This window comes from Chenopodium quinoa, unplaced genomic scaffold, assembly GCF_001683475.1.
Source record: "Chenopodium quinoa cultivar QQ74 unplaced genomic scaffold, ASM168347v1, whole genome shotgun sequence".
NCBI classification, from domain to species: Eukaryota; Viridiplantae; Streptophyta; class Magnoliopsida; order Caryophyllales; family Amaranthaceae; genus Chenopodium; species Chenopodium quinoa.
The window spans coordinates 137,672-161,288 of NW_018745388.1; the positions used below are offsets into that span (position 1 = coordinate 137,672).

Genomic DNA, 23,617 nt, shown 5'->3' on the forward strand with positions numbered 1-23,617 from the left:
GAGTCAGCGTTGATTTGTTCTAATCTTGATAACTTTTTCGAAGCTCCTTCCTCCCCAATTCTATAATCTCCCAAGTTGATTTAAATATCCTCCTTTTCCCTATCTACTTGACTATACATTTGAGTATGTATGTGTATATAAATATAAATAAAAGAGTTTATAAAAAAACATACCAAAGACAGCTAATCTATATTACTGGTATCCTTAAATTATCTATCGGTCAACAATATACATAAACAGAATCGGAGAAATAAATAAATAAATCAATCAAATGATGTGGCGGCGGACGGCGGAGATAGTGGTGGTGATGATAATAAGTATATTATTGAGGGCGTCAGCGGCAACGGAAGGGAGGAGAAATAATAAGGGAGATGGAGAAGACAAGAGCAATAATAATAAAAATAAGAACGCATATGCAACGATGATGTACATGGGAACACCGAGGGACTATGAGTTCTATGTTGCAACACGTGTGATGATGAGATCTCTCCTTCAACATCAGGTTCAAGCTGATCGAGTTGTCATTGCCTCCGTTGACGTTCCCCTTCGTTGGGTGCGCGCCATGTAAGCTTTTTCATTCAACCTTCTTTTATTGCTGTTTGCTATTATAATCCTGGAATTCCTGCAATTTCAATGGTGGATTTCAAGCTTTTTCGGGTTAGGGAGAACAATGGTGAATTCGCGAATTGGATGATCAGAGAGAAAACATAACTTCCCAGAAAATATTACCATTAGACATTAATTAGTTCCAAAAACCATGGGATGTGGTCTTTTCGTTAATTTTTTTTTTTTTTTGTTTTTTTTTTTTTTTAAGATTATTGATTTCAACAAGTATATGTACATGTATTCCATTACTTAAAAAAAAAAAATACTAATATACATTGTATATATAAATCACTACGTGGTATATATTTTTGCATAATTTGTATATATAAAAACCTGCATTTATGTTAGAAGATCAACTCAACCAAAAGCTACTACAATATAGTACATCGTACTAAGTACTCAATACTATATAGTATATACTAGAATACTATAATAAACAAAAGAGCTCACGAGAAATGTATATAATTATCATTGGCAGGGAAGTAGAAGATGGACTGAAGGTAGTTAGAGTGGAGAACATATATAACCCTTACAGGGCTGACAATCCTAACGACAGATTCAAGTTAACTATGAACAAGCTCTACGCTTGGAACCTAGTCAACTATGAAAGGGTGATCATGCTTGACGCCGACAATCTTTTCCTTCAAAACACCGATGAATTGTTTCAATGTGGTCAATTTTGTGCTGTCTTCATCAATCCCTGCATTTTCCACACAGGCCTCTTTGTCTTACAGGTATGTATGTTCTGCATCTACATGCTTCATTTTTTTGCCTAGTTTTGCACTTTTCTCATCATATCATAGATTTCAAAATATTAATCGCTGCCAAACAAAGGCTATTGAGTACAGAGTGATAAAAGATTTTTTATTAATTATGTTTGTTTGTTGACCCTGGAAATTTGACAACATATGCAGCCATCAGCAGAAATTTTCAAAGACATGCTTCATGAAGTTGAAATTCGAAGGCCAAACTCAGACGGAGCAGATCAAGGATTTTTGGGTAGTTACTTCTCCAACTTGCTTGATATGCCCATGTTTCATCCACCGCCAAATGGAACCAAACTCCAAGGCCAGTACAGGCTTCCTTTGGGATATCAAATGGATGCTTCTTATTATTGTAAGTTATGATTTAGTTTAGTTCCATGCATTAATCTAGCTCTATTTCAAAATATCATTTTAATGACTAAAAACTCTAGCAGAAGTTAAATGTGATATGGCAGAGCAAACAGTTAAAACTGAAAGCAAACTCTTCTTAGTTCAGAATTAATATTATGTCTAAATGTACATGAATTTATAATCCTATTCGTGTTCCAGACCTGAAACTCCGCTGGAATGTACCTTGTGGACCAAATAGTGTCATAACCTTCCCTGGAGCAGTTTGGATGAAGCCGTGGTATTGGTGGTCATGGCCTGTTCTTCCTCTTGGTTTCTCATGGCATGAACAGCGTCGCAATTCTCTAGGGTAAGCTTTTGGAACTCTTTGTTCATGTCGTCTTTATTTCAAAAGACACTATGTATTAGAGTGATGCGTATTTTACTGGTCATGACACAAAACAAATAATTAAAGCTCAACTATTCTTTTTCTAGGTATGGTGCAGAGATGCCCATGGTGATACTCGAGGTGATTCTTTACTTGGGAATTATAGCCCTGACTCGTTTAGCTCGGCCAAACTTCTCTAAACTTTGCTATCGCCGTTTTGACAAGAGTGTAACGGTGTACCATGCAAGTTTAAAATTCCTGGCCTTGGCATCCATTCTTGCAGCATATATTGTTCCCTTTTTATTAATCCCTTACACCATTCATCCTATGGTAGGGTGGAGCCTTTATTTGTTAGGGTCTTTCTCTCTTTGCTCAATAGCGATCAATGCCTTCCTCTTGCCAACACTAGCTGTGCTGACCCCATGTATTGGCATATTTGGGGTACTCCTAGTCATGGCATGCCCTTGGTACAAGGATGGGGTTGTGAGGGCACTTTCCGTATTTGCCTATGCCTTCTGCGCTTCTCCTCTTTTGTGGGTTTCTTTCACTAGAGTTCTGGCGACTCTTCAAGTTTCTTTAGAAAGGGAAGCATTCTTGCCCAGCAGATTGAATGAGTCTCCACCACCTCCTGGGTTTAACAAGCTCTACTGATTAATTGATATTGAACCAATTAACCAAGTATTGTCGAGATTCTCATCAAAGGTCATAAATTGCTGGAATTTCACCCCAGAAATGAAAAAAAATGTCTGTTGTCAATCATAATACAATGTTGTGGAATGGGAAAGCAGCAGTCAGCAGTAGATGAGCTCTAACACATATTCAATTAGTTGAAAAAAAGATTTTTGTAGTGTTGGAAAAAATTGTACTTCGTATGTTCATATAATGTACAGAATACATTGAAAATTGATAGCATCTTTAAATAGTGAACACAATAATTATTTTGCAATTTATAATAGTGTATATGTTTATTCTTATGCTAAATTATCAATGACAAACTCCATAGCTCCCTGAAAGTATTGTTTATATAAAAGATGCACTTCATTTAAAATAAATGTAAATGAAAAAGTTTTACATGTAAATGGTTAAACACTGGAAACCCAAAAATGAGATGCGCAAGTTGAATCAAAATTCAGCAGAGCCTGGTGTCCGAGGGAATGGTATTGCATCTCTGATGTTATCAATCCCAGTTGCAAATTGAACCAGCCTCTCAAAACCTAGTCCAAAACCCGCATGCGGGACTGCCAAGCACAAAACAAAGCATTAAAGATTGGGATCCGAATAAACTGAAGCAAATGACAGCTGAACTCCAAATTTCTGTCTACTGATTCAGGTCCTATGTAATTTGTCCCAATCCCTCCTGACTTTTGACACCTTATCAACATACTCATTTAAGGTGGTGAAAATGTTGGAGACACTGAGGCTCCATTTCATTTCCCCATTTCCCTTCAATAAAGATGGTATGCTACATTTTCCTCTTTACGCTTCATGTCTCTATTTTATCTCCTCTATCCTTCCCCTCCCTTGTACTTCCAATTTTCCTTTTTTACAAATTATGTTTTCCATTATAAATTGCTTTCAATCAAAAGAAACGGAGCCTGAGGCGAAAGGTAAATTGTGTAATTTGGAAATGCTATTGACGTCCAGCATCTCAATGTTGGGACATCAATTGAGCAACAAAGCTTCTGTCATTTCACATAAACATTCACATGGTCTTGAACTAGCCTATAAGGTTCAGATTTTCAGATAATGAGCACTCCATAACTTCAATAAAAAAATTAATATCAATGTTGGGACATCAATAAAGCAAAAATGCTTTCAATAGGCATGCTTTTTTGGTCGTTGAAGATCCTTGCAATCCGTCAAAAGAATATATATGCCAGAAAATAAGAGCAGCCCTAAGAATATGAGCAGTCACAAAAATTTGAAAATCTGTACAGCAAGAAAACAGATGGCAAGAATTTAACCTGATCCATAACGACGCAAGTCAAGATACCACCAATAGCTTTCCCTTTTAAGCTTTAATTCATCTAAACGGGTTTCAAGACATTCCAAACGTTCCTCTCTTTGACTGCCACCAATAAGCTCACCTACCTGACATAGAGGCAACAATATGTCAAGAAAAATAGATCATACACATTACAGAAGAGAAAGATCACAATGAGTATACTTGAGCCAACTCTCAACCACAGGTTTATTTGACATCTTAAAAATTTGTAGAACAAGAAGGTAGAAAGTGCTCAGCGTTTTAGGAGATAACGTTGGAACATCGATAGATAAATGTCTTATAGGTACATATATGAGTTAAGGATTAGAATAATAATAATACTTGGTGTTAATGCAAAGCAGTTTACACAATTTGAAACAACGTAAGGTAGTGTTTGGATTTAGGGATGTCAATGGGGCGGGGCGGGGTGGGGCGGATGTTGGCCTTCCCATCCCCATCCCCACCTAATATTTCCATCCCCATCCCCATCCCCATCCCCGCGGCGGGTCCAATTTTCATCCTCATCCCCGCCCCACCGGGTACAACTCCAAAACCATCCCCGCCCCACCCCCCACTTGGATATCCATCCCCACCTAACCCCCACCAAAGACCCGCTTAATCCCTACCCAAGATCCACCTAATATCCATATCTCAAAATACACAATCTTACATAATTAATACGAATTATAAATAAAACATTCTATACACATTTTTGTGTTATAATATAAGTGTCGTACAAAGTATTATAATTAATAATGTATTTCATGTAATTATTTTATAAATAGAATAAAAGTATGTAATTTTGTTTTAAAAGATATATAGATGTGGGTATGAGGTGGGGATGGGGCGGGTACGAAGTGGGGCGGGTGGGGCAGGGCGGGGATGGGGCGGGTACAACTTAAAATCCACCCCCGCCCCATTACCCATGGCGGGTATGGTTTTTATCCCCATCCCCGCCCCACCACCCGCCAAACCGAGACCCATCCCTGCCCCATTGGGGCGGGGATGGGGTGGGTCTCCTACTTGACCCGCCCCATTGACATCCCTATTTGGATTCAACCATTTCATTTCAAATATGGAATTTGAAATCTAGAATTGCAATTACTCACATTCAATTATAAATTATCTCCTTGGGAGAAATCAGAATTTCAAATTTATCATTTCAAAATTATTTGCCATATACCATCGCCACTTACCAATACTAGCCATTCTCTCTCCTCTTACGTTGCTTCTCTTAGCTCTCTTTGCACCTTAAATGTTTATCCAAAATTCCCAAATTGGTGAAAGTATGGCTCAAAATAACTTACATCTGTATATCTTTTTATTTCTCCTTTTCTAAAACTGAGATTAGGTTTATGAATTTCAAGACAATGCTGCCGTTGAAGGACTGAATAACATATTCTTGCAACGGAGGTGATAGTGGTGAAATTGCAACGATGAAGGAGATAGTTCACGAAGGTGAAGGCAACGGCTATGATGGTTGTCGACGTTACGTCAACAATTACGATGGTTGTCGACGTTACGCCAACAATTACGATGGTTGTCGACGTGAAGACAAATGAGGTCGTTTATAGTGGGTATACCGCCATAATTAAAGCGATAAAGATTGAGTAACTAGAAAATGTTTTGCAATTGGGGAAAATCAAAAAGGAAAGAGATGAAATGGTTTGAAGGATTTGAAATGCCATCAATTGATACTGGATTTCAAATTCTGCAAACTGAACCTTAATAATGAAAGACTAGAATTTGAGTCAAATCCAAATGCGAATTCTATTAATTTCCAAACATTTGAGGAAATTCCATCATTTGAAATAAAATGATAGTTTCCGAGCAGGCCATAAGGGAATGACGATTGATTTAAGCTTTGCCTTTCTCCATTATGTGAAGACGTGCCCGATCGAGAAAGCAATATGAATTTTTGTTTGCTTCCTTTGAGAAAATTCATTAATCGTATCTTCTTTGTGTCCCAATAATTATATCACGCTACCATGTTGCTTTGTAGAGGGTCGCTAATAAGCTATTAGTAAAACGACTAGTCGACTATGTTACGTGCCTATAGGAAATATACGATCCCTTTTATTCCTCATCCTCTGATATATTCTATTAGATAAGTTGGGGTTATCATATCTAATTTTTATATTATATAAATAAAATAAAAAAGTAAATGTGATGGAAGATGGTGAAATATTATTATTGTTATTATAGAATACTCATAGATGTTAAATGAAATAGTGGGCCCAAAAAATAAGAAATATTTCAAATTAAAATTTAAAATTATCAGTGCAGCCATGCCTAAAGAGGTATTGTTCAAATTATTATGCATGAGATGGAAAAGTATGACACGTAAATAACCAACTCTCATCATATAGGAAACAAGTAGCTGGTTTATCGCACTCGCCTTTCTAGGCGGTTACCAATTTCCAACATAGAGTGACCCTTCCCTGTATTTCATTAATAAACCCTCTCTTGCCCTCCATAAACCAAAACATTTTAAAGTTTTAAATTTAGATTGGGTGCTTCAATAAACTCATACTTCCTCCGTTTTATTTATATTACAACAAAGATGAAATTACGCATCACAAAGCACATTTTATATGCTAAATATCTATAATTGTGTAAGAGTAAAAATTACTTCCTCTGTCACGCAACATTTTGAGTAGACACGCTTGCCGATGCATATGTTTGACCGTCGATATTTTTTATTATATATTTATAAAAGCTATAAAATTTATAATAATAAACTATACATTAAAATAGAGCCAACAATATCTTACATGATTACATTGATTTTTATTATAATAGCTAAAAAAGATGGTCAAAGTGAGATGTGTGAATATGTAATGAACCCAATCCAGCCACTATTGGTGTACACGATGCGCGGGAAAGGACGTCAGCAGCAACAAATCTAGAGAAGGCATTACTTTGCAAAAGGCCAAAAGTAATTAAGAAGAATGAAGGAAGGAAGATCAACCATCTTTAGCAATGTTCATTTATGGTTTTTCCATATTAGTAAAGTAGTCACATGTACTGCCCTTAAGGTCAGACCATTAGTATAAGTATGATAGTTTAGTCTGGCAAGTGTTTTTATCCAGAAAATTGTGAGGAAACCTTAGAGAGTTGCAACCTCAAGTTGCTTTAGAGACTGGAAGCCTCAAGTTGCTATTGTATCCCCTGTCCGAATTTCCTTCTTGTTCGATTATTAATCAATTGGTTGCCGAGCCTTCCTTAATTAATCGTGTTAATTATAAATTAATTGAGTCAATCTATAACAAACTTGGTATCAGAGCGGTCGATCATGGCAGGACCATCGTTGTCCCAATGTGCAGGTGCGGTGGATGGAAAGCTCGAGGAAGTCAAGACGCGGTTGAAATCCCTTGAAGAGAAACTCACCAACCAGGACGCCTCCATTGGTCGGGCAGTGGCAAATGCAGTTGGTCGAACTATGGCTGACACTCAAAAAAATATCACCGACTGTTTCACGTCGTTTTTCGAGGCTGAGCGAAAGCGGCAAGAGGAAGACAGAGTAAAACTCGAAGGGCGAGTCGATCACTTTCGCAACGATTAGGAGGACCAGGCCAACATTGCTGCGAGGGAACAAGAGAAGTTCAGGGAGGAAATGCGCGCCGTCGTTGCCGCGGTCGAGCAACCCCGACCAGCGCCACCTCCACCCTTTCAACCACACATTCCCGTAATTGAAGATGGAAGCGAAAACCATGGTGAGAATGAGGTACGAACCCCGAGGGTCTTCGGGATGCCGAATTGGAGGAGGGATCCTAGGGGGTGGAACGAGGACCAGTTCGACGGAGGCGGAGACAATCGGTGGCGACATAAGAAACTCGACATGCCTTGAAGGCAAAGACCCGGATAATTGGGTGATGAGGGCAAAAATGTACTTCTATAAACTGACGGAGGAGGACATGGTGACGGCGGCGGTGGTGTCCATGGACGGCGCCGCGCTCCAATGGTACCATTGGGAGCAACAGAGAAGGTCGTTCGCTAGTTGGCAGATCTTAGGCAACGGGTTTTGAAGGAATTCCAACCAACAAACTCCGATACCTTGCACGAGCAATGGTTGGCCGTCACGCAAACCACCACTGCGGAGGAATACCTGCGGAGGTTCATTGAACTCGCCTTTCCTCTCGAAGACGTGCCAGAGAGCCTCATGATAGGGCAATCTGTGAAGGCCGAACTCCGATTGAAGAATCCGGCCACTCTCGAAGATGCCATGGAGTTGGATGGGCAAATTGAAGAGCGAAATAAACCAGCAATAGAAGTGGGGGAGGCCTGATACAATCCTATGGGCTACCCACAGCCCCTACCCACACTCCAATGTGGCCTAGGCCCCAGAATCTCAGGGCTTCATCAACATGGGCCGGCCCACAACGTCTCAAAGTTCCCAGAAGGTGGGAAATGGACCATGTTGGCTTACGAAAAGCGAGCTGCAGGAGAAAAGAGCCAAAGGGCTCTGCTTCTGTTGTGACGAACGGTGGGGAATTGGGCATCGGTGTAAAAGAAAAGAAATGAGTGTGTTAATTGCCGGAAGTAGGGGTGAAGAGGAGTAGATGAACATTGGCGACTTGGAGGAAAAAGAAGAGTGGGAGGAGGGCGACACCAACGTGGAAGTCTCATTGTGTTCGGTTGTGGGAATTTCGAACCCAAAAACCATGAGATTGAGAGGGGTTATCAAAGGGAGGCAAGTGGTGGTAATGATCGATCCGGGAGCTACACACAATTTCATATCGACATCAGTAGTAGAAGCGGCTAAGATACCACTCACGGAGGGAGGAGAATTCGGAGTGTCACTATAGAATGGTGATACCGTGCGTGGTAAAGGGAGTATGCCAAGGAGTGAGAGTGAAGCTTAATGGTGGAGTTACGGTGGTGGAAGATTTTCTTCCACTCGAGCTAGGCAACACCGATCTAATTCTTGGGGTTCATGGAGAAATTAGGGGCGGTCACCACTAATTGGAAGACTCGTGAAATGCGGTTCACGGTGGCCGGAGTGCCGGTGGCACTCACTCGAGACCCGTCATTAGAAGCGGCCCTTATTTCACTCAAGGCCATGTTCAAGACCATAAGTAAGCAAGGCAGTGGGCTTTAGGTTGAAATAAATCAAGTATAGCAGACCCAGAATAAGAGAGGTGAAGAGATTGGGCCACGGGAAGAAGTTGGGTCGCCAGCTTTAGCTGTTGAAACAATTTGAAGGGGTACTCCACTTACCAAGTGGACTGCCACCATCTAGAGGCAAGGAGCACGCCATCACCTTGAAGGAGGGACGAGATTCGGTTAGTGTAGGCTATCGGTACCCTCAAGTGCAAAAGGACGAAATTGAAAGGATGATTCGGGAAATGTTAAGATGCCGAAATCATAAAGCCTTCCAAGAGTCCATTTTTTAGCCTGGTTTTGCTAGTAAAAAAAAAAGATGGGTCATGGAGGTTTTGTGTGGATTATCGGGCTCTCAAGAGACAGTTCCAGATAAATATCCGATTCCGGTGATCGACGAGCTCTTGGACGAGCTTCATGGTGCGACCATCTTCTCAAAATTGGACTTAAAGTCCAGTTATCACCAAATTCGAGTCAAAGCCGAAGACACTCACAAGACGGCTTTTCGGACTCATGAGGGCATTATGAGTTTCTCGTCATGCTCTTCTGGTTGACTAATGCCCAGGCCACCTTCCAATGCCTCATGAATGACATTTTCCGGCCATTTTTGAGGAAATTTGTATTAGTCTTTTTTGATGATATCCTTGTATATAGCGAGGATGAAAAGGAACATCTTGAGCATTTGCAGCAAGTTCTCAGCAAGTTGGCTTATCATGAGTTGTATGTCAACTACAAGAAATGTGAATTTGGGAGTCAACGGGTTGCATATTTGGGCCATATCATATCCAAGCAAGGGGTTGCAATGGTTAATGACAAAATTAAGGCCATCCTTAATTGGCCAAGGAGTTAAGAGGATTTCTCGGCTTAACGGGCTATTATCGCAAGTTTGTGGCCCATTACGCCCAAGTTGTCGGCCCTTTAACCGCCCAACTCAAGAAGGACGCATATGGGTGGTCGGAGGAAGCTACTAAAGCCTTTGAGAGGCTCAAGAAGGCCATGACTACCGCCCCGGTGTTGGCCATGCCTGATTTCAAGGAGTTTATACTTGAAATTGATGCTTCCGGTTTCGGGTTAGGGGCGGTATTGATGCAAGAAGGTCGCGCCATCGCTTACTATAGTAAGTTTTTAGGGGTAAGGGCTCAAGCTAAATCCGTGAATGAAAAGGAGATGATGGCTATTTGTTTGGCTATAGTTAAGTGGTGTCACTACTTGTTGGGTCGGCATTTCATAGTAAGAACCGACCAACAAAGTCTTCGCTACATAACTCAGCAACATGAGATTGGCAATGAGTATCAAGGATGGATGCGAATATTAGTCGGGTTTGACTTTGAGGTTCAATACATGCCCGGGGCTTCAAACCGAGTGGCGGATGCGCTCTCGAGAAAGCAATACGAGTTGAGTGCCTTAATTTACACTCAGAGTATTGATTGGGGAGAGTTGGATAAAGAGTTAGAAGCTAATAAGTGGATCACTGAAATAAGGGGGAGCCTCCAGCCAATGAGATTAGGCCCAATAGGTTTACTCTCAAAGAAGGCCGAGTCCAATATAAGGGGAGAATTGTTCTTCCTAAGTCAACCAAAATCATCCCCAAATTGTTGCATGAGTACCACGACTCCCCCATGGGAGGCCACGACATTTGGGTTAAGACCTACCTCCGCGTGGCGGCGGAGTGGTTTTGGCCAAGGATGCGCAAGGCGGTGGCGGAATACGTGGGGGCGTGCGAAGTTTGCCAGCGGAACAAGGCTTCTCAAAGAAGTCTGGCTGGGCTACTCTAACCGCTACTGGTGCCGACGACCGCTTGGGAGGATATCTCGATGGATTTCATCAAGAGACTTCCTCTCTCAAAAGGGGTAAATGTAATTCTGGTTATTGTTGACCGGTTCTCAAAGTATGGGCATTTTCTGGGGCTCAAACACCCGTTTACCGCCTTGAAGGTGGCGGAGTTGTTTGTCAAGGAAATCGTACGGCTACACGACTTTCCTTCGTCGATTGTCTCTGATCGTGATAAAGCTTCCATCAACCAGTTTTGGAGAGAATTATTCCAACTCCAAGGGACCCAATTGAATCGGAGTACGACATATCACCCACAATCCGATGGACAAACAGAGATTGTTAACAAGAATTTGGAGGGATATCTGAGATGTTTCGCCTCGGCACAACCCAAGAGCTGGGCTCTAACCAACACCTCCCCGCACACTTCCACCAAAACGACACCTTTCAAGGTGGTGTACGGGAGGGATCCGCCAAAATTGATAAGGATAGGCTCGGGACAAACTCCAGTGGGGTCCTTAGAAGAGCAACTCAAGGAGCGTGATTTTATGTTAGATGAATTACGGCTGAATTTGATTCGGGCGCAGTAGATCACGAAGTCAAATGCAGTTAAGCATCGCCGCGAGAAGGTGTTCGTGGTAGGGGATGAGGTATTTCTCATAATCCGTCCTTATCGGCAACGTTCCTTAGCTAAACGACCGTTCGAGAAACTGGCAGCCCGTTTCTACGGTCCCTTCAAGATCCTCCTACGTGTGGGAACGGTTGCATACAAGTTGGATCTGCCAAGCTCATGTAAACTACATCCCACCTTTCACGTGTCACAATTGAAGCGAGCTAAGGGTAGCAATATCATCGGCCAAACCATTCCGACCCAACTGACGGCAGAATTGGAGCTCATGGTTGAACCCGAGAAATTGTTAGATGTTCGCAAGCGCAGGGGAGGAAACAGGGTAGTCCTAGAAGTTCACATTCAATGATCTGGAATGCCCCCGTTTGAAGCTACATGGGAAGAGTATCAGGCTATGGTCGACCGATTTCCCTCCTTCCACCTTGAGGACAAGGTGAAACTTTGGGGGGGGGGGGAGTATTGTAATGAACCCAAGTCAACCACTATTGGTGTACACTAGGCACGGAAAAGGAAGTCAGCAACAACAAATCTAGGGAAGGCATTTCTTTGCAAAAGGCCAAAAGTAATTAAGAAGAATGAAGGAAGGAAGAGCAACCATCTATAGCTATGTTCATTTATGGTTTTTCCATATTAGTAAAGTAGTCACATGTAATTCCCTTAAGGAACCATTTGTATAAGTATGATAGTTTAGTGGGCAAGTGTTTTTATCCAGAAAATTATGAGGAAACCTTCGAAGACTTGCAACCTCAAGTTGCTTAGAGATTTCAGCCTCAAGTTGCTATTGTAACCCCTGTCCGAATTTCCTTCTTGTTCGATTATTAATCAATTGGTTGCCAAGCCTTCCTTAATTAATCATGTTAATTATAAATTAATTGAGTCAATCTATAACATAATAGTGCAAAAAGTCAAAATGTTGCGAGTAATTTGGGACAAAGGGAGTATAAAAAGTTGATATTGTGAATGAGACGAATCCAAAAAGATCCACATGACTATATTTTAGCTTAACGTATAAACCATATTATACGGTGAAACAAGAGTGAATAGTGCAAAAGGTCCATTGTTGCAATATTAATAGAACGCAAGAAGTAATTGTTAAGGGAGCATTTGGTTCACGGAGTGGTATGGGTTTGGCATCAAGAATGAAACCAAGGTGATATAGAGTTACAAACTTGATTCTTAATACCTTGTGTTCGATTGTTGTTTAGAAATGATTTTTTTCTTTTTATTTGATAACTACAGCAAAGTTGTGGTATGATCCCACTTCAGCTTCTAAACCTTATACTTTCGGGTTTAAGGTAAGTGTTTAGAAATTAAAATTTTCTTAAACGAATATTAAGTATGGGTTTAACCAATCTACAAACCACAAGTTCCCTTACAAGAATGAGGAATCAAAAGTTGATCAATCTCAAAATATTGATTTAAAACTTAGATCAAAAGAATACAAAAGTTCAATGATACTTCCAATCTACTCATGGATTAATCAATGACCTTCTACAGTCCTAAACACCTTGAATTACCAAACCTAATAATTCATGAATCATGATTACTCCTTCTGTACGTAATTAGTTGTTCCACTTCTCCGGACACGGAGTTTTAGAAGGAATGGTATAAAGTATTTCCTCTGTTTCAAAATCATATTCTCACTTGGAATCTTTTTTGTATAAGGTAAGAGAAAAATCTTGAAATAAAGTACATTCGGACCATTTAAATACAATAGGATCATCCTTTATTGGAATAAAGTACATTGGGACCACTTATTATTTTTAAATTAAGTACATTGGGACTATTAAACTAGGGTAATATGGGTTAATAATTAGGATAATGTAATAGACCGGCTTTAGAGGGGGTAATTTGGTAATACAGGTCAACCACAACCTATGCGGGTCTATGATAGGAGGACAGTCAACAAGCAACAAGAGCAACAGAAAAGGGCAGCAGCAGCAGGGAGCATTTCAAGGCCTCAAGACTCCAATTAGGTAGAAGACAAAATCAATAAAGAAGAAGAGAAGGAAAAGAAGCTACTTAGTCCTATGATGTTAATTTATGTTTGTCTAAATTAGCTAAGTTTCACATGTTAAGCCTTAAGGTCATCTTACCAGCTTAGTATAAGTAGTAGTAGTGTTAGTGGAAAGGTGGGCAGAAATTAGTGAGGAAAAATTGGAGAGTTGCAACCTTAAGTTGCTAGGAGATTTGTAGCCTCAAGCTACTGAGAGACTCATAACCTCAAGTTATGGCTATCCTTATGCAATCCAACCATTAATCAATCAAATGTTCAAGCTTTCAGCATTAAATTAATATTAATTGTGCTTAATTAAATCAGTAGAATCCAGTCTATAACAGATAAGTGAGGAATTAAAATAGAAAGTGGGAAGATCATTTTGAAATACACAAAATGGAAAGCAAGAGGATCACTTTGAAACGGAGGGAGTAATATTTTTATGATTGACTTGGGGTTAATTGAAGAATAAAAATTCTGAAAAGGCGAAAGCTGTTATAAGTAGGGAGGAGAGAGAATTAAAAACTATAAATATGATATGAAGGGACCACAGTGAAGAGGAAAATAGTAAAATATTGTTAAAAGTTTCCAAGAAGCAATTATTTAAAAACAACCGTAAAAGAAAAGTGGAGCAATTAATTAAATACGAAGGGAGTACAACTTTACAAATGAAATGGGATACTAAGCAAGAATAGAATCAGTAGAAGTAGAAAGACTCGATTAAAAAATTGGTAGCAATGAGGAAAGAGTGTTGTTCATTTATTTAAAAGCAAGTGAGAAGCAAGAGAAAGTAGCATGTATTCCAAAAAGGGGGGTGGGTATGGAAATAGATAGATAGTGTAAAAATACATAAATCATCAGAGAAGATGCATCAAGAACTTACCCTTGGAACCAGCAAATCCATTGCAGCTACAGTCTTCCCATCATCGTTTTGCCTCATGTAGAATGCCTTGATTTCCTGGAAAATTCACAATAAAATTGCCTCTTAGCTTCATAAAAACTAAAATATATCCCTCGTGCTCACTCTGCAGATCATAACATGCCTTGGGATAGTCTCTAATGATTACAGGACAACCACCAAATGCCTCTTCCGTAATATATCGCTCGTGCTCACTCTGCAGATCATAACCCCACTTAACCTGTTGAATCAACAACATACAACAATATCGATAAAGTGAGAAGCAACAATTACTATTTCATGGGTGAAGCATCGTTAACACATTGTCACTCGATTAAAGAGCTCAAAATAATCATTACTCAACCTATCGAGTCCAAATATACCAATAATACTAATAAAGTGAGAAGCGTTACAATATCAAAGCCTTAATTCCAAAGTGTGAAGCAACTAAAACACCACTCAATTTAAACAAGAGAATCCAGAGTAATCATATATGCGTAAAGATAATAAGAAAAGGATATAGTCTCTTCCGAGCACTATAGTGTAGTAACAGTGTGTTTGATTAGCATATATGGAGGGACACGACGAAGGAAAGGGAAGAGTGTGCTTCCATTTTCTTTCCAAATCTCCTTATCAAAGGAAAGATCTGATTCACAAAGACCATCCCCTCCCTTTTAGTCCAATCAATCTTATCCAAGCACACTAAAAAGGACAGCGTTCAAAAGATAGCCTTAAGTGAATAGTAACATATTATATTTATGTACAAAACAGATGGATACAAGATACCTCAAAGAGGAAAACCACGAAATCAGGTATAGTAGTGGCAATTAGCAACTATATATCTGTAAAATAGCTGGAACTTGATAATCTGATCCACCAAAGTACCAAACAACCAATAATTGCTAGACATCCGTAAATGTTCATTTCCTCAACATTTACTATAAAGGCTAAAAGATTAAAAGTTTAAGACACATGTAGAGCTTGTTACCCATTAGTGTCCAGTTGCAGCAATTTCAATAAACGATAACAGTGGAAGGTTTTACTGGGGAAAGAAAGGCATAAAAAATCTTACTGAACAGTAAATAGAGAATGAAATTATACTTGAAAATTAGTCTAAACGTAGGTAGTACTACAATTTCAACATACTTAAACTCCAGTATCAATACATAACTATTTAAAAAAAAAAAAAAAAAAAAAAAGCAACAAATCATACCGGGAATTCAAATTTCTTATTTGCTTTCAGAAGAATATTAACAGCATCAGTATAAGTAAGCTGCTCAAAATCTTTCACAGCCACATCCTGCATATGAGACAAAGAATTATAAATTCTAAAACAGAACATACATCAAGGGATCAAACAGAAATCACCGGTTGGGTTGGTCTGACCAAGAAAGGCACCCAAATAAACTAAGCTCAAGAGTTACTCAGTAATGCATTGGTATTGACAACTGGCAAGTTACACTCTATATTGCATTTTTTATTTTAAAAATTACAAGTGATTGTGCATCGAATCGATTGTTACATTAAATAGACAGAAAATTGAGTAAGTAAAGTTTGTTTAAATTGAGAAATTGGAATGGAAGAAAGCGCAATGATAAACAGAATTTATTGTTTCAATAAAAAACCATACATTCAATCGATTAATGATGTCTTTCTCAACCCACGTGTTAAAAAAATCCATATCTTCCTTGCAATTTTCAAGAATGTGTCTCACCTACAAGAAACAGAACCAACCGTATCAGAAGTGCAAGGTAATATTATAAGCATACCAGATAAACATATCAAACATAACAATAGAAGTGTGAGATAACATACTACATACTGGAGGTAAGCAGTGGCACAAGCCATGTCATCATTGAGATCAGCAAATGCAAGTTCTGGTTCAATCATCTACAAAACCAGTAAAACAAACATCAGAACTGAAAATGTGATCACGACAGCAGCAAATAGGTAATCAGCAGCAAAAAGGTATACCCAAAATTCGGCTAAATGTCTAGAGGTATTTGAATTCTCAGCTCGAAATGTTGGGCCAAATGTATATACCTGGCAGAAAGACATCAATAAATCAAAAGGGAAAGCATAGATAATCAGAATAAAGATACAACAACAAACCCAGTAGGTAATCAAAAGAAGACAAGCTTACATCAGAAAGAGCAGTAGCATAAGTTTCAGCATTAAGTTGGCCTGAGACAGTCAAAAATGCCGGCTTCCCAAAAAAATCCTGACAGGGGATATAAATTAAGTTTAATATCATCAAATCAATAACTTTTGACAGGCTATATCATTGGCTGGTAGGATATGACATAAAATTTGAAAGAGGCAGCAACTCTTATTGGTGATATTCTTCCAATGCAAGACCTCTCACTACTGATATAGGCATCCTATATCTATCTAATCAGAATATAACCAACCCACTGGCCTTACATGTGCAACAGTGAAATAAAGGCCAATTACATTAATTAAAAAAAATACATATAACAACAAACAACCAAATCCTTAATCTCAATATGATGGGGTCAGCTGCATGAACCAAGATTATATAAATAGATAATTAATGTATCCTTTACCAATATTGGATGAGCTTGATGACTAGTCCATCTTTAGACCTCAAAAGGTCAAAACATATAGATGTCTCAAGATTCAAAGTCTTTTTTATCCAAGAAAAAAAGGAAAATTAGCTGATTTTCTCATACCATTTTAGAGCAATCAGACTCACCTGCGACCAATCAATCAAACCCTCATCTGTTTTTGGGATTTTACCTGCAGAAGAATCCATAGCTTCCAGGGAGGTTGGAATCTGTTGATTAACAAAAACATTATAGGAATTGAAATGAACAAGACAAATGCTAAATAAAACGTATGTAGTAATGTCAAAGAAACCTTATTTGGACTACAACTTGCATTACATTGTATTTTCCCAAAATTAGAGTCAAAGCTGATTTTTAAAATTAACAACTTCTATTAATGCAATTTCAAGGTGCAGCACACAAATTTACAAGCAATTATTCGCTTCCAGATACTAAGGCTTTTTTTAGCACAAACCTACTACAAAATTCCATGGGAAAACAAATAAACTTCAGAGGAAATAATTTATACTTTGTGGGGGGGGGGGGGGGGAAGATGTATTTTATTAAGGCTTGGACCAAACTTTTGAAAGTGGGTGAGGGTATCCTTGTCTTTCTAACTTCTATGAGTGTATGCAAATGGAATAAATGGTGGATATGTTACAATATAAGGAAATAGGGCAACTTTTAATGGACGACCCAAAATAGAAAATGGGGCAAACTACTAGGGACTGAGGGAATAACATACAAGGCACTCACCCACAATTCTTTAGCCACATAAAAAAATGTAAAGCCCAAAACTCTACCGGCGGATTGAAAATAAAATAGAAATTCTCTGCCAACCACTTACCAAAGTAGTCACACAAAATTGTTCACCAGCACCTTCACAATCTGAAGCAGTGATAATTGGATTTGAGATCCAGACAAACCCATTCTCTTGGAAGAATTTGTGTGTAGCATAGGCTAAAGCATTCCTCACCCTTGCAACCTATACCAGCTTGCAATGACAATAAACCTGAGATACTTAATGTGGTACATCTTTATCAAATGCAAATACATTAAGAAACTATAATTCCGGGTGAAGAGAGAAACACGCATCTGAATAAGCAACTGATATTTATAAGCAGATGACATTTTACATAAAAGCAAGATTATATATATACTTCCCCTGTTTTTTTCTATTCGTAACGTTTGAATTTTTACACTATTCACACATAAAATTAAAGTTATTCATGATATAAGATGTGCACCGGCAAACGTGAAACTCCCAACATTGCAATTAAAATATAATGGAGGAAGTATAATGATTTTATGGATTTGAGAGACATGAACCACGTAATAATCAAGGAAAAAAAACAATATATAACCATGATGGAACAACATATATGCCAAAACGATCAAAGATGATAGCATCACATAAAGAAGATGACATTTCTAATAAGAAAAAAAATCTACAACTAAAATATAAGTAATTGAACTAACAAAATTCATGAAAGAAAAAGATATTTCTTTTCTTTATACTTGAAGTCAAACATCGTTTAGTTTACCAAAAGATGGACTTTATGAGTATATTAGTAAAAACACTAAGATGAGATCATACCGCACCAAAAGTATTGGTTCTAGGGCGAAGATGAGCTTTAGTCCTCAAAAACTCTCTGCTAACCCTTTTCTTTTGTATAGGAAACGAAGAATCACTTTCACCAATCTGAAATGGTAAAAGAGAGAGAAGAAAAAACACAAAAGTAGTATTTCAGCACCATATTACACATAGCTCAATAGAAGAGATGCAAGAAAAGATGAATGAACTAAATTTTTTACTGCAAGTTGATATCCTTTTCATGATAATTAACAGGATATTCATGGTTTACTTTAGAAATTATAAACATATATTCGAATTTGATACCATGACCATAATATGTGACGAACACCAGGAGGTTGAAATTCATTATCTATAGTTAGGAAAAGCACGCTTCAAAGGAAATGCCATCCGCATTCACATCAATACTTAAGGGATGTATAGTAAAAGAATTTTCCTTTTCTCTCATGTATCTACGGAAAGCAGCCTATTTAAAACAATTTGTTACATAAGATAAAGGAACATTCCTTTTCCATTTCAAAGGAATATCTACGGAATATGTGAAAGGAGAAAAGAGTCCAAAGATTTATGAACCCCAACTACTGTAAATGTGTAATTTCTTTAGGATACAAGAACTATTACTTCCATTTGTTCTCAATAACTCTTTGAATACTTATACGATATAAGCTTCTTGCATGTATAAACTAGATATGAATGACACCTATAAATAATAACTTGAAGCAAGGAAGAAAAAGGAACTAAGTTGCATCCTTGCAATAATAGTGTTGGGTTTGGAACAGTGTGGAGAAATGATTCAGGGCTAAATTATGGTGGAAGAAGAGCTGTTCACCCAAAGATGGATGGCAGTTCACACAAACTTGAAGAAGAATATGGAAACAAGTGATATGGGTAAATAGTCCAACCAAACCTTCATGACCCTATTTAGTGATTTATGTTTTATCAAGCAATATCGAGCCTTCTTGTCTATATGATTTTTTTATGTCTTGCACTATATATATTCATGTTAGCCATTGTATATAAAAAAAGCTTTGATTATTATATAAAAAAATAAAAAAAAAATAAAAAAAAAAAAAAGCCTCAATTGTAATAGCACAAACACTTAGAGTTTAAGTGTGAGAGAAGTTTTATTGAGGAGGGCGCTTCAAATTGAAGCTTAAAGCCTCCGTCATTAAATTATTACTATAGTGTATTGGTGGGTTTATCACCGGGTTTTCCATGATAAAATATGTTCTTGTCTCCTTCATGCTTGTCTATTGCTAATAGTCTTCATTGTAGTTAATGTGTGGTAATCACAATAAATCAGTACTCGTTCTTTCCTTTCATGATTTAGTTCCTAACAGTTTGCATAGTAAAACATATATCAACAACCAAGGAAGATGATATACCAACACAATCTTGTTAACTTTTAACTCAACTTTCTGTTTCGATCCTGGGCTTCCAACTATGGTGCCATGGACCAAGATTGATGCTCCTGTGGAGATGCAACCGGCTTCTACCTGAAAAAAAATAAAATAAAATAAAATAAAATAATAAAAAATAGTGAATGGATGACTGGAAGATATGATGCAAGTGCTAGTCACATTATTACAGTTTGGTAGTTCAAATGATGTTGCCACATCAAAACAAGTCTGTGGTGAAGGTGCAAAGACAATAGGTGATTAAAGAAGTTTCATTTCTTCACATCTGTAAAACATTTGAGGATTCAAACTGTATCACAATTTCCTAACAAGGAACAGCACGTACACTATCAGCACTAGACCTGGTTATTGGGCGGGGCGGGTCAGGGTCGGTTGCGGGTCAGGGTCAAATAGGGTCACATTTTATAGGGTCAATATAGGGTCGGGACAATGCGGGTTGCGGGTCGATAATGGGCGGGCCTACAAAATATCAAATTAAAATACATATGAATACAAATTAATCTATATAATTATTTTTACATTGTGTATTTTCTTTATCAACTAAATTGGAAAAACATGTTGGCCCTATATTGACCCTACCTAATAAGGGTCTTGTCCATTAATAGGCTTGTCCATTAAAAACCCTATATGCTTGGCCCTGACCCTATTATCATTGGGCTACCCTGTCCAATAACCACCTCTAATTAACACAGGGTATTTCTCACCAATTTGATCATTTTGATAGAGTTATGAGAAAGAGAATGTTGGAAAGCTTGATTATATTGATGAATATACACGAGTATATATAGTCCAAGATTAGAACATTGAACATACCAAACTATGACTAGATACAATATGTGACTAGGTACGTTAGCTAATTATAAGGGATATACTTTGACTATCAAAATTAAGGAGTAAATCAAGGGATTTACATATTCTAAACAATAACTAATAATGATAATGATGATATAATCATCTTTATCCTTTATACGCCCCCGCAAGACGGAAGTTCGGAACGAGAGAGCCGATCTTGGATATAAGATCTCAAATCTTGTTCAATGTAGGAATTGAAATGGTGGTGAGAAAGGTTGCATTGCATTGTGATTCTCCAATAAGGTCTGGAGGGAGTGGAGCATTAGAAGGTTTTTTTTTTTTCGCTAAGAAGAAAAAGGAAAGGAAGTGTGTTAAAGGAGCTTTTTTTTTTATAGATGGAGGAATTGCGTGAAGAAGTTAAAAGATAGTATATATAGAGAGAGAATAAGAAGTTGTTTAATGGGTGTTTTTCACGGTTTTTAAACACATGAACCATTGATTGTAAATATTCAAAAATAAATAAAAAAAAAAAAGAAATTTCAAATTTGCTGGCGTATGCTTGCAACAAATGGAAGGGAAAAAAATATAGAGGTTCCTTGACCACCATACAGGCGAGATAGAAAAATTATAATGGTGGTGATGGTGGTTTAGAACATAATGTTATGTTTCTCCATAATGGTTTTGGAGAGAATTTTGTATATGGTAACACATGGTAGGTAAACTACGGGATATCGAAAAAGGTTTGTTTTTTCGTGTAAGGGGTTTGGAGAAAAAAAAATATCAATAGCATCTCTTGGTATATGAAATACGGGGTGCCAAAACAATTGAGCAAAAAGTGTGATTTTGGTTTGAAGCTTTCCGAGAAGAAAAGTTTGATATGGTCACCATCATTTGTCGGCATCAACAAAGGGTTTTGATAGTGTAACCATGGTAGTAGCGAAAGCAAGAAAAGATGGATCAAAAGCTCATGAGAAAGATGGATCAGTAGCGATACCAATGATAGAGTTATGAGAAAGAGAATGTTGGAAAGCTTGATTATATTGATGAATATACACGAGTATATATAGTACAAGATTAGAACATTGAACATACCAAACTATGACTACATACAATATGTGACTAGGTACATCAGCTAATTATAAGGGATATACTTTGACTATCAAAATTAAGGAGTAAATCAAGGAATTTACATATTCTAAACAATAACTAATAATGATAATGATGATATAATCATCTTTATCCTTTGTACATGTCGCCTAGCTTGGGGCGCTTCGACTCGAATAAAAAAGTTTTCAACTAAAGTATTTCCAACTAGCTAAATGTCCAATGGCAACATTCGATAAATTCTCGTTTTCATTTACTAGAAATATTGATAAGCAACATTCGCTTTAGTTGTTACAGTACTATCAATGTGACAGTTAGATTTGGACGAAGTACCTGATCATAACCTTCAGCATCTGAGCTCACCACACATTGCATATTTGAGAGACACGACCCATCATTCACCTGCCATAATAATATATAAATCAGTGAATTCCAACAATAGAGAATTAGAAACATTTCTTCAAAAAAAAAAAAAAAACCTCAATAAAAGTGACGCTGCTCTGCATCCGAATGGTGCGAACCCAGCCTCGAACGAGCAAAGTATGGCCTAAACGATCCAAACCCTGGTCAGGACCGCCCTTAATATCAGCAATTTTCAACCTCTTACGAAACAGTCCGACTTTACTACCGGAATCGACATTTTCCGGCGGCTTAATGTCTTCGCCGGCAGATGAGATGAGAGTGCAGCAGCATCTCCGACGAGGCAGAGGAGAAGAATGATGAGCGGAGGAGAAGCATAAGCGAGGTTTCGGAAGAATTGAGTTACTAAGGGTTGTGGTCGTAGGAAGGAGAGACTGAGCAAAGATACGAATGGCAATGTGTGGTCTTAGGCGGGGAGAGAAGGCAACGGCCATTCTCTCTTTTTCTTTTGTTTTTGATTTGATTGATGATAAAGAGCTAGGAAGGCTTTTGCCTGGTGTATACTTATTGAGTTATTGTAGCTTTGCCCTTCTTCTAGACATATGTTAATATTGTTACTCAAATGACAATGTTGTTAATAGTAGTATTAGGGTTTTTTTTTTTTTTGAAAACTATTAATATTAGGATTTGTTCTCATACATTTATTTTTAGCTCAGTTCAGTTCAACTCCTAATTTTTTTCTGTAATAAAATATTTAGTTCAATGCAGCTGAGTTCAATCAATGAGAACATGCCCTTAGTCTTGAAATTCGTGTATAGCAGTCCTTCCTTCTTCATCTATCTCTTCTTCTTCCTTCTTCACTTGTCTGCAAAAGTATAACAATGGTGTTATTCGTCCAACACCACAAACATAGATCGTCCTCAACACTACTAACACCACAACAAACTCCGATCCCAACATGTCACTTCTGGTGGCTTCGCCACCGAATTTTATGAAAACCCTAAAAAAAATTATAAGTTAAGGGCATGGTTAACCTTAAATGGTAGGAATTTGTTATTGTTTATAAGTGTTCCCTCCTTGTGAAAAATTGTTCAGCCTCCACTATTAAATAATGAAGATCTCGGTTTCCCCTTCTCATCTTTTTTTCCTTCTCATCATTTTTTCGTCATCTTAACTCCATCTTCTTTACTTTAATCCAAGCGTGACTAATCTACCCCTACCTTAGCCGGTGAAATGACCAGCGTATCCCTTGAGTAATATGGATTGTTACTAAAATTGAGTAACTTGAATTTGCTGCTCTTCCTTTTGTTGGTTGTTT

At 38.0% G+C, this 23,617-nt stretch overlaps 2 protein-coding genes across 4 annotated transcripts; one reads left to right on the forward strand and one right to left on the reverse strand.

Moving 5' to 3' along the window:
- Window positions 1-3: 3 nt before the first annotated feature.
- LOC110712871 (putative glucuronosyltransferase PGSIP8) lies at window positions 4-2,997 on the forward strand. The gene is made up of 5 exons (XM_021891323.1): window positions 4-564; window positions 1,085-1,340; window positions 1,521-1,722; window positions 1,920-2,067; window positions 2,193-2,997. The coding sequence occupies exons 1-5, from the start codon at window positions 272-274 to the stop codon at window positions 2,734-2,736; spliced, it is 1,443 nt and encodes a 480-aa protein (XP_021747015.1). The 5' UTR covers window positions 4-271; the 3' UTR covers window positions 2,737-2,997.
- On the reverse strand, window positions 490-22,824 carry LOC110712870 (asparagine--tRNA ligase, chloroplastic/mitochondrial-like). 3 transcript variants are annotated; one of them, XR_002509717.1, is made up of 16 exons: window positions 22,419-22,824; window positions 22,273-22,341; window positions 20,011-20,121; window positions 18,629-18,733; window positions 17,879-18,016; window positions 17,181-17,261; window positions 16,608-16,685; window positions 16,439-16,507; window positions 16,280-16,354; window positions 16,095-16,178; window positions 15,678-15,764; window positions 14,610-14,705; window positions 14,450-14,524; window positions 4,050-4,176; window positions 3,143-3,323; window positions 2,769-3,110 (listed from the first exon to the last, which is right to left on the reverse strand). XR_002509717.1 is itself a non-coding variant. In XM_021891322.1 (15 exons), the coding sequence occupies exons 1-15, from the start codon at window positions 22,791-22,793 to the stop codon at window positions 606-608; spliced, it is 1,587 nt and encodes a 528-aa protein (XP_021747014.1). In that variant the 5' UTR covers window positions 22,794-22,824; the 3' UTR covers window positions 490-605. The 3 variants fall into 3 exon arrangements, 2 of the variants coding, with proteins under 2 accessions (XP_021747014.1, XP_021747013.1); XM_021891322.1 differs by lacking the exons at window positions 2,769-3,110; window positions 3,143-3,323 and adding an exon at window positions 490-622; XM_021891321.1 differs by having other exon boundaries at window positions 2,769-3,323.
- Between the last annotated feature and the right edge of the window lie 793 nt (window positions 22,825-23,617).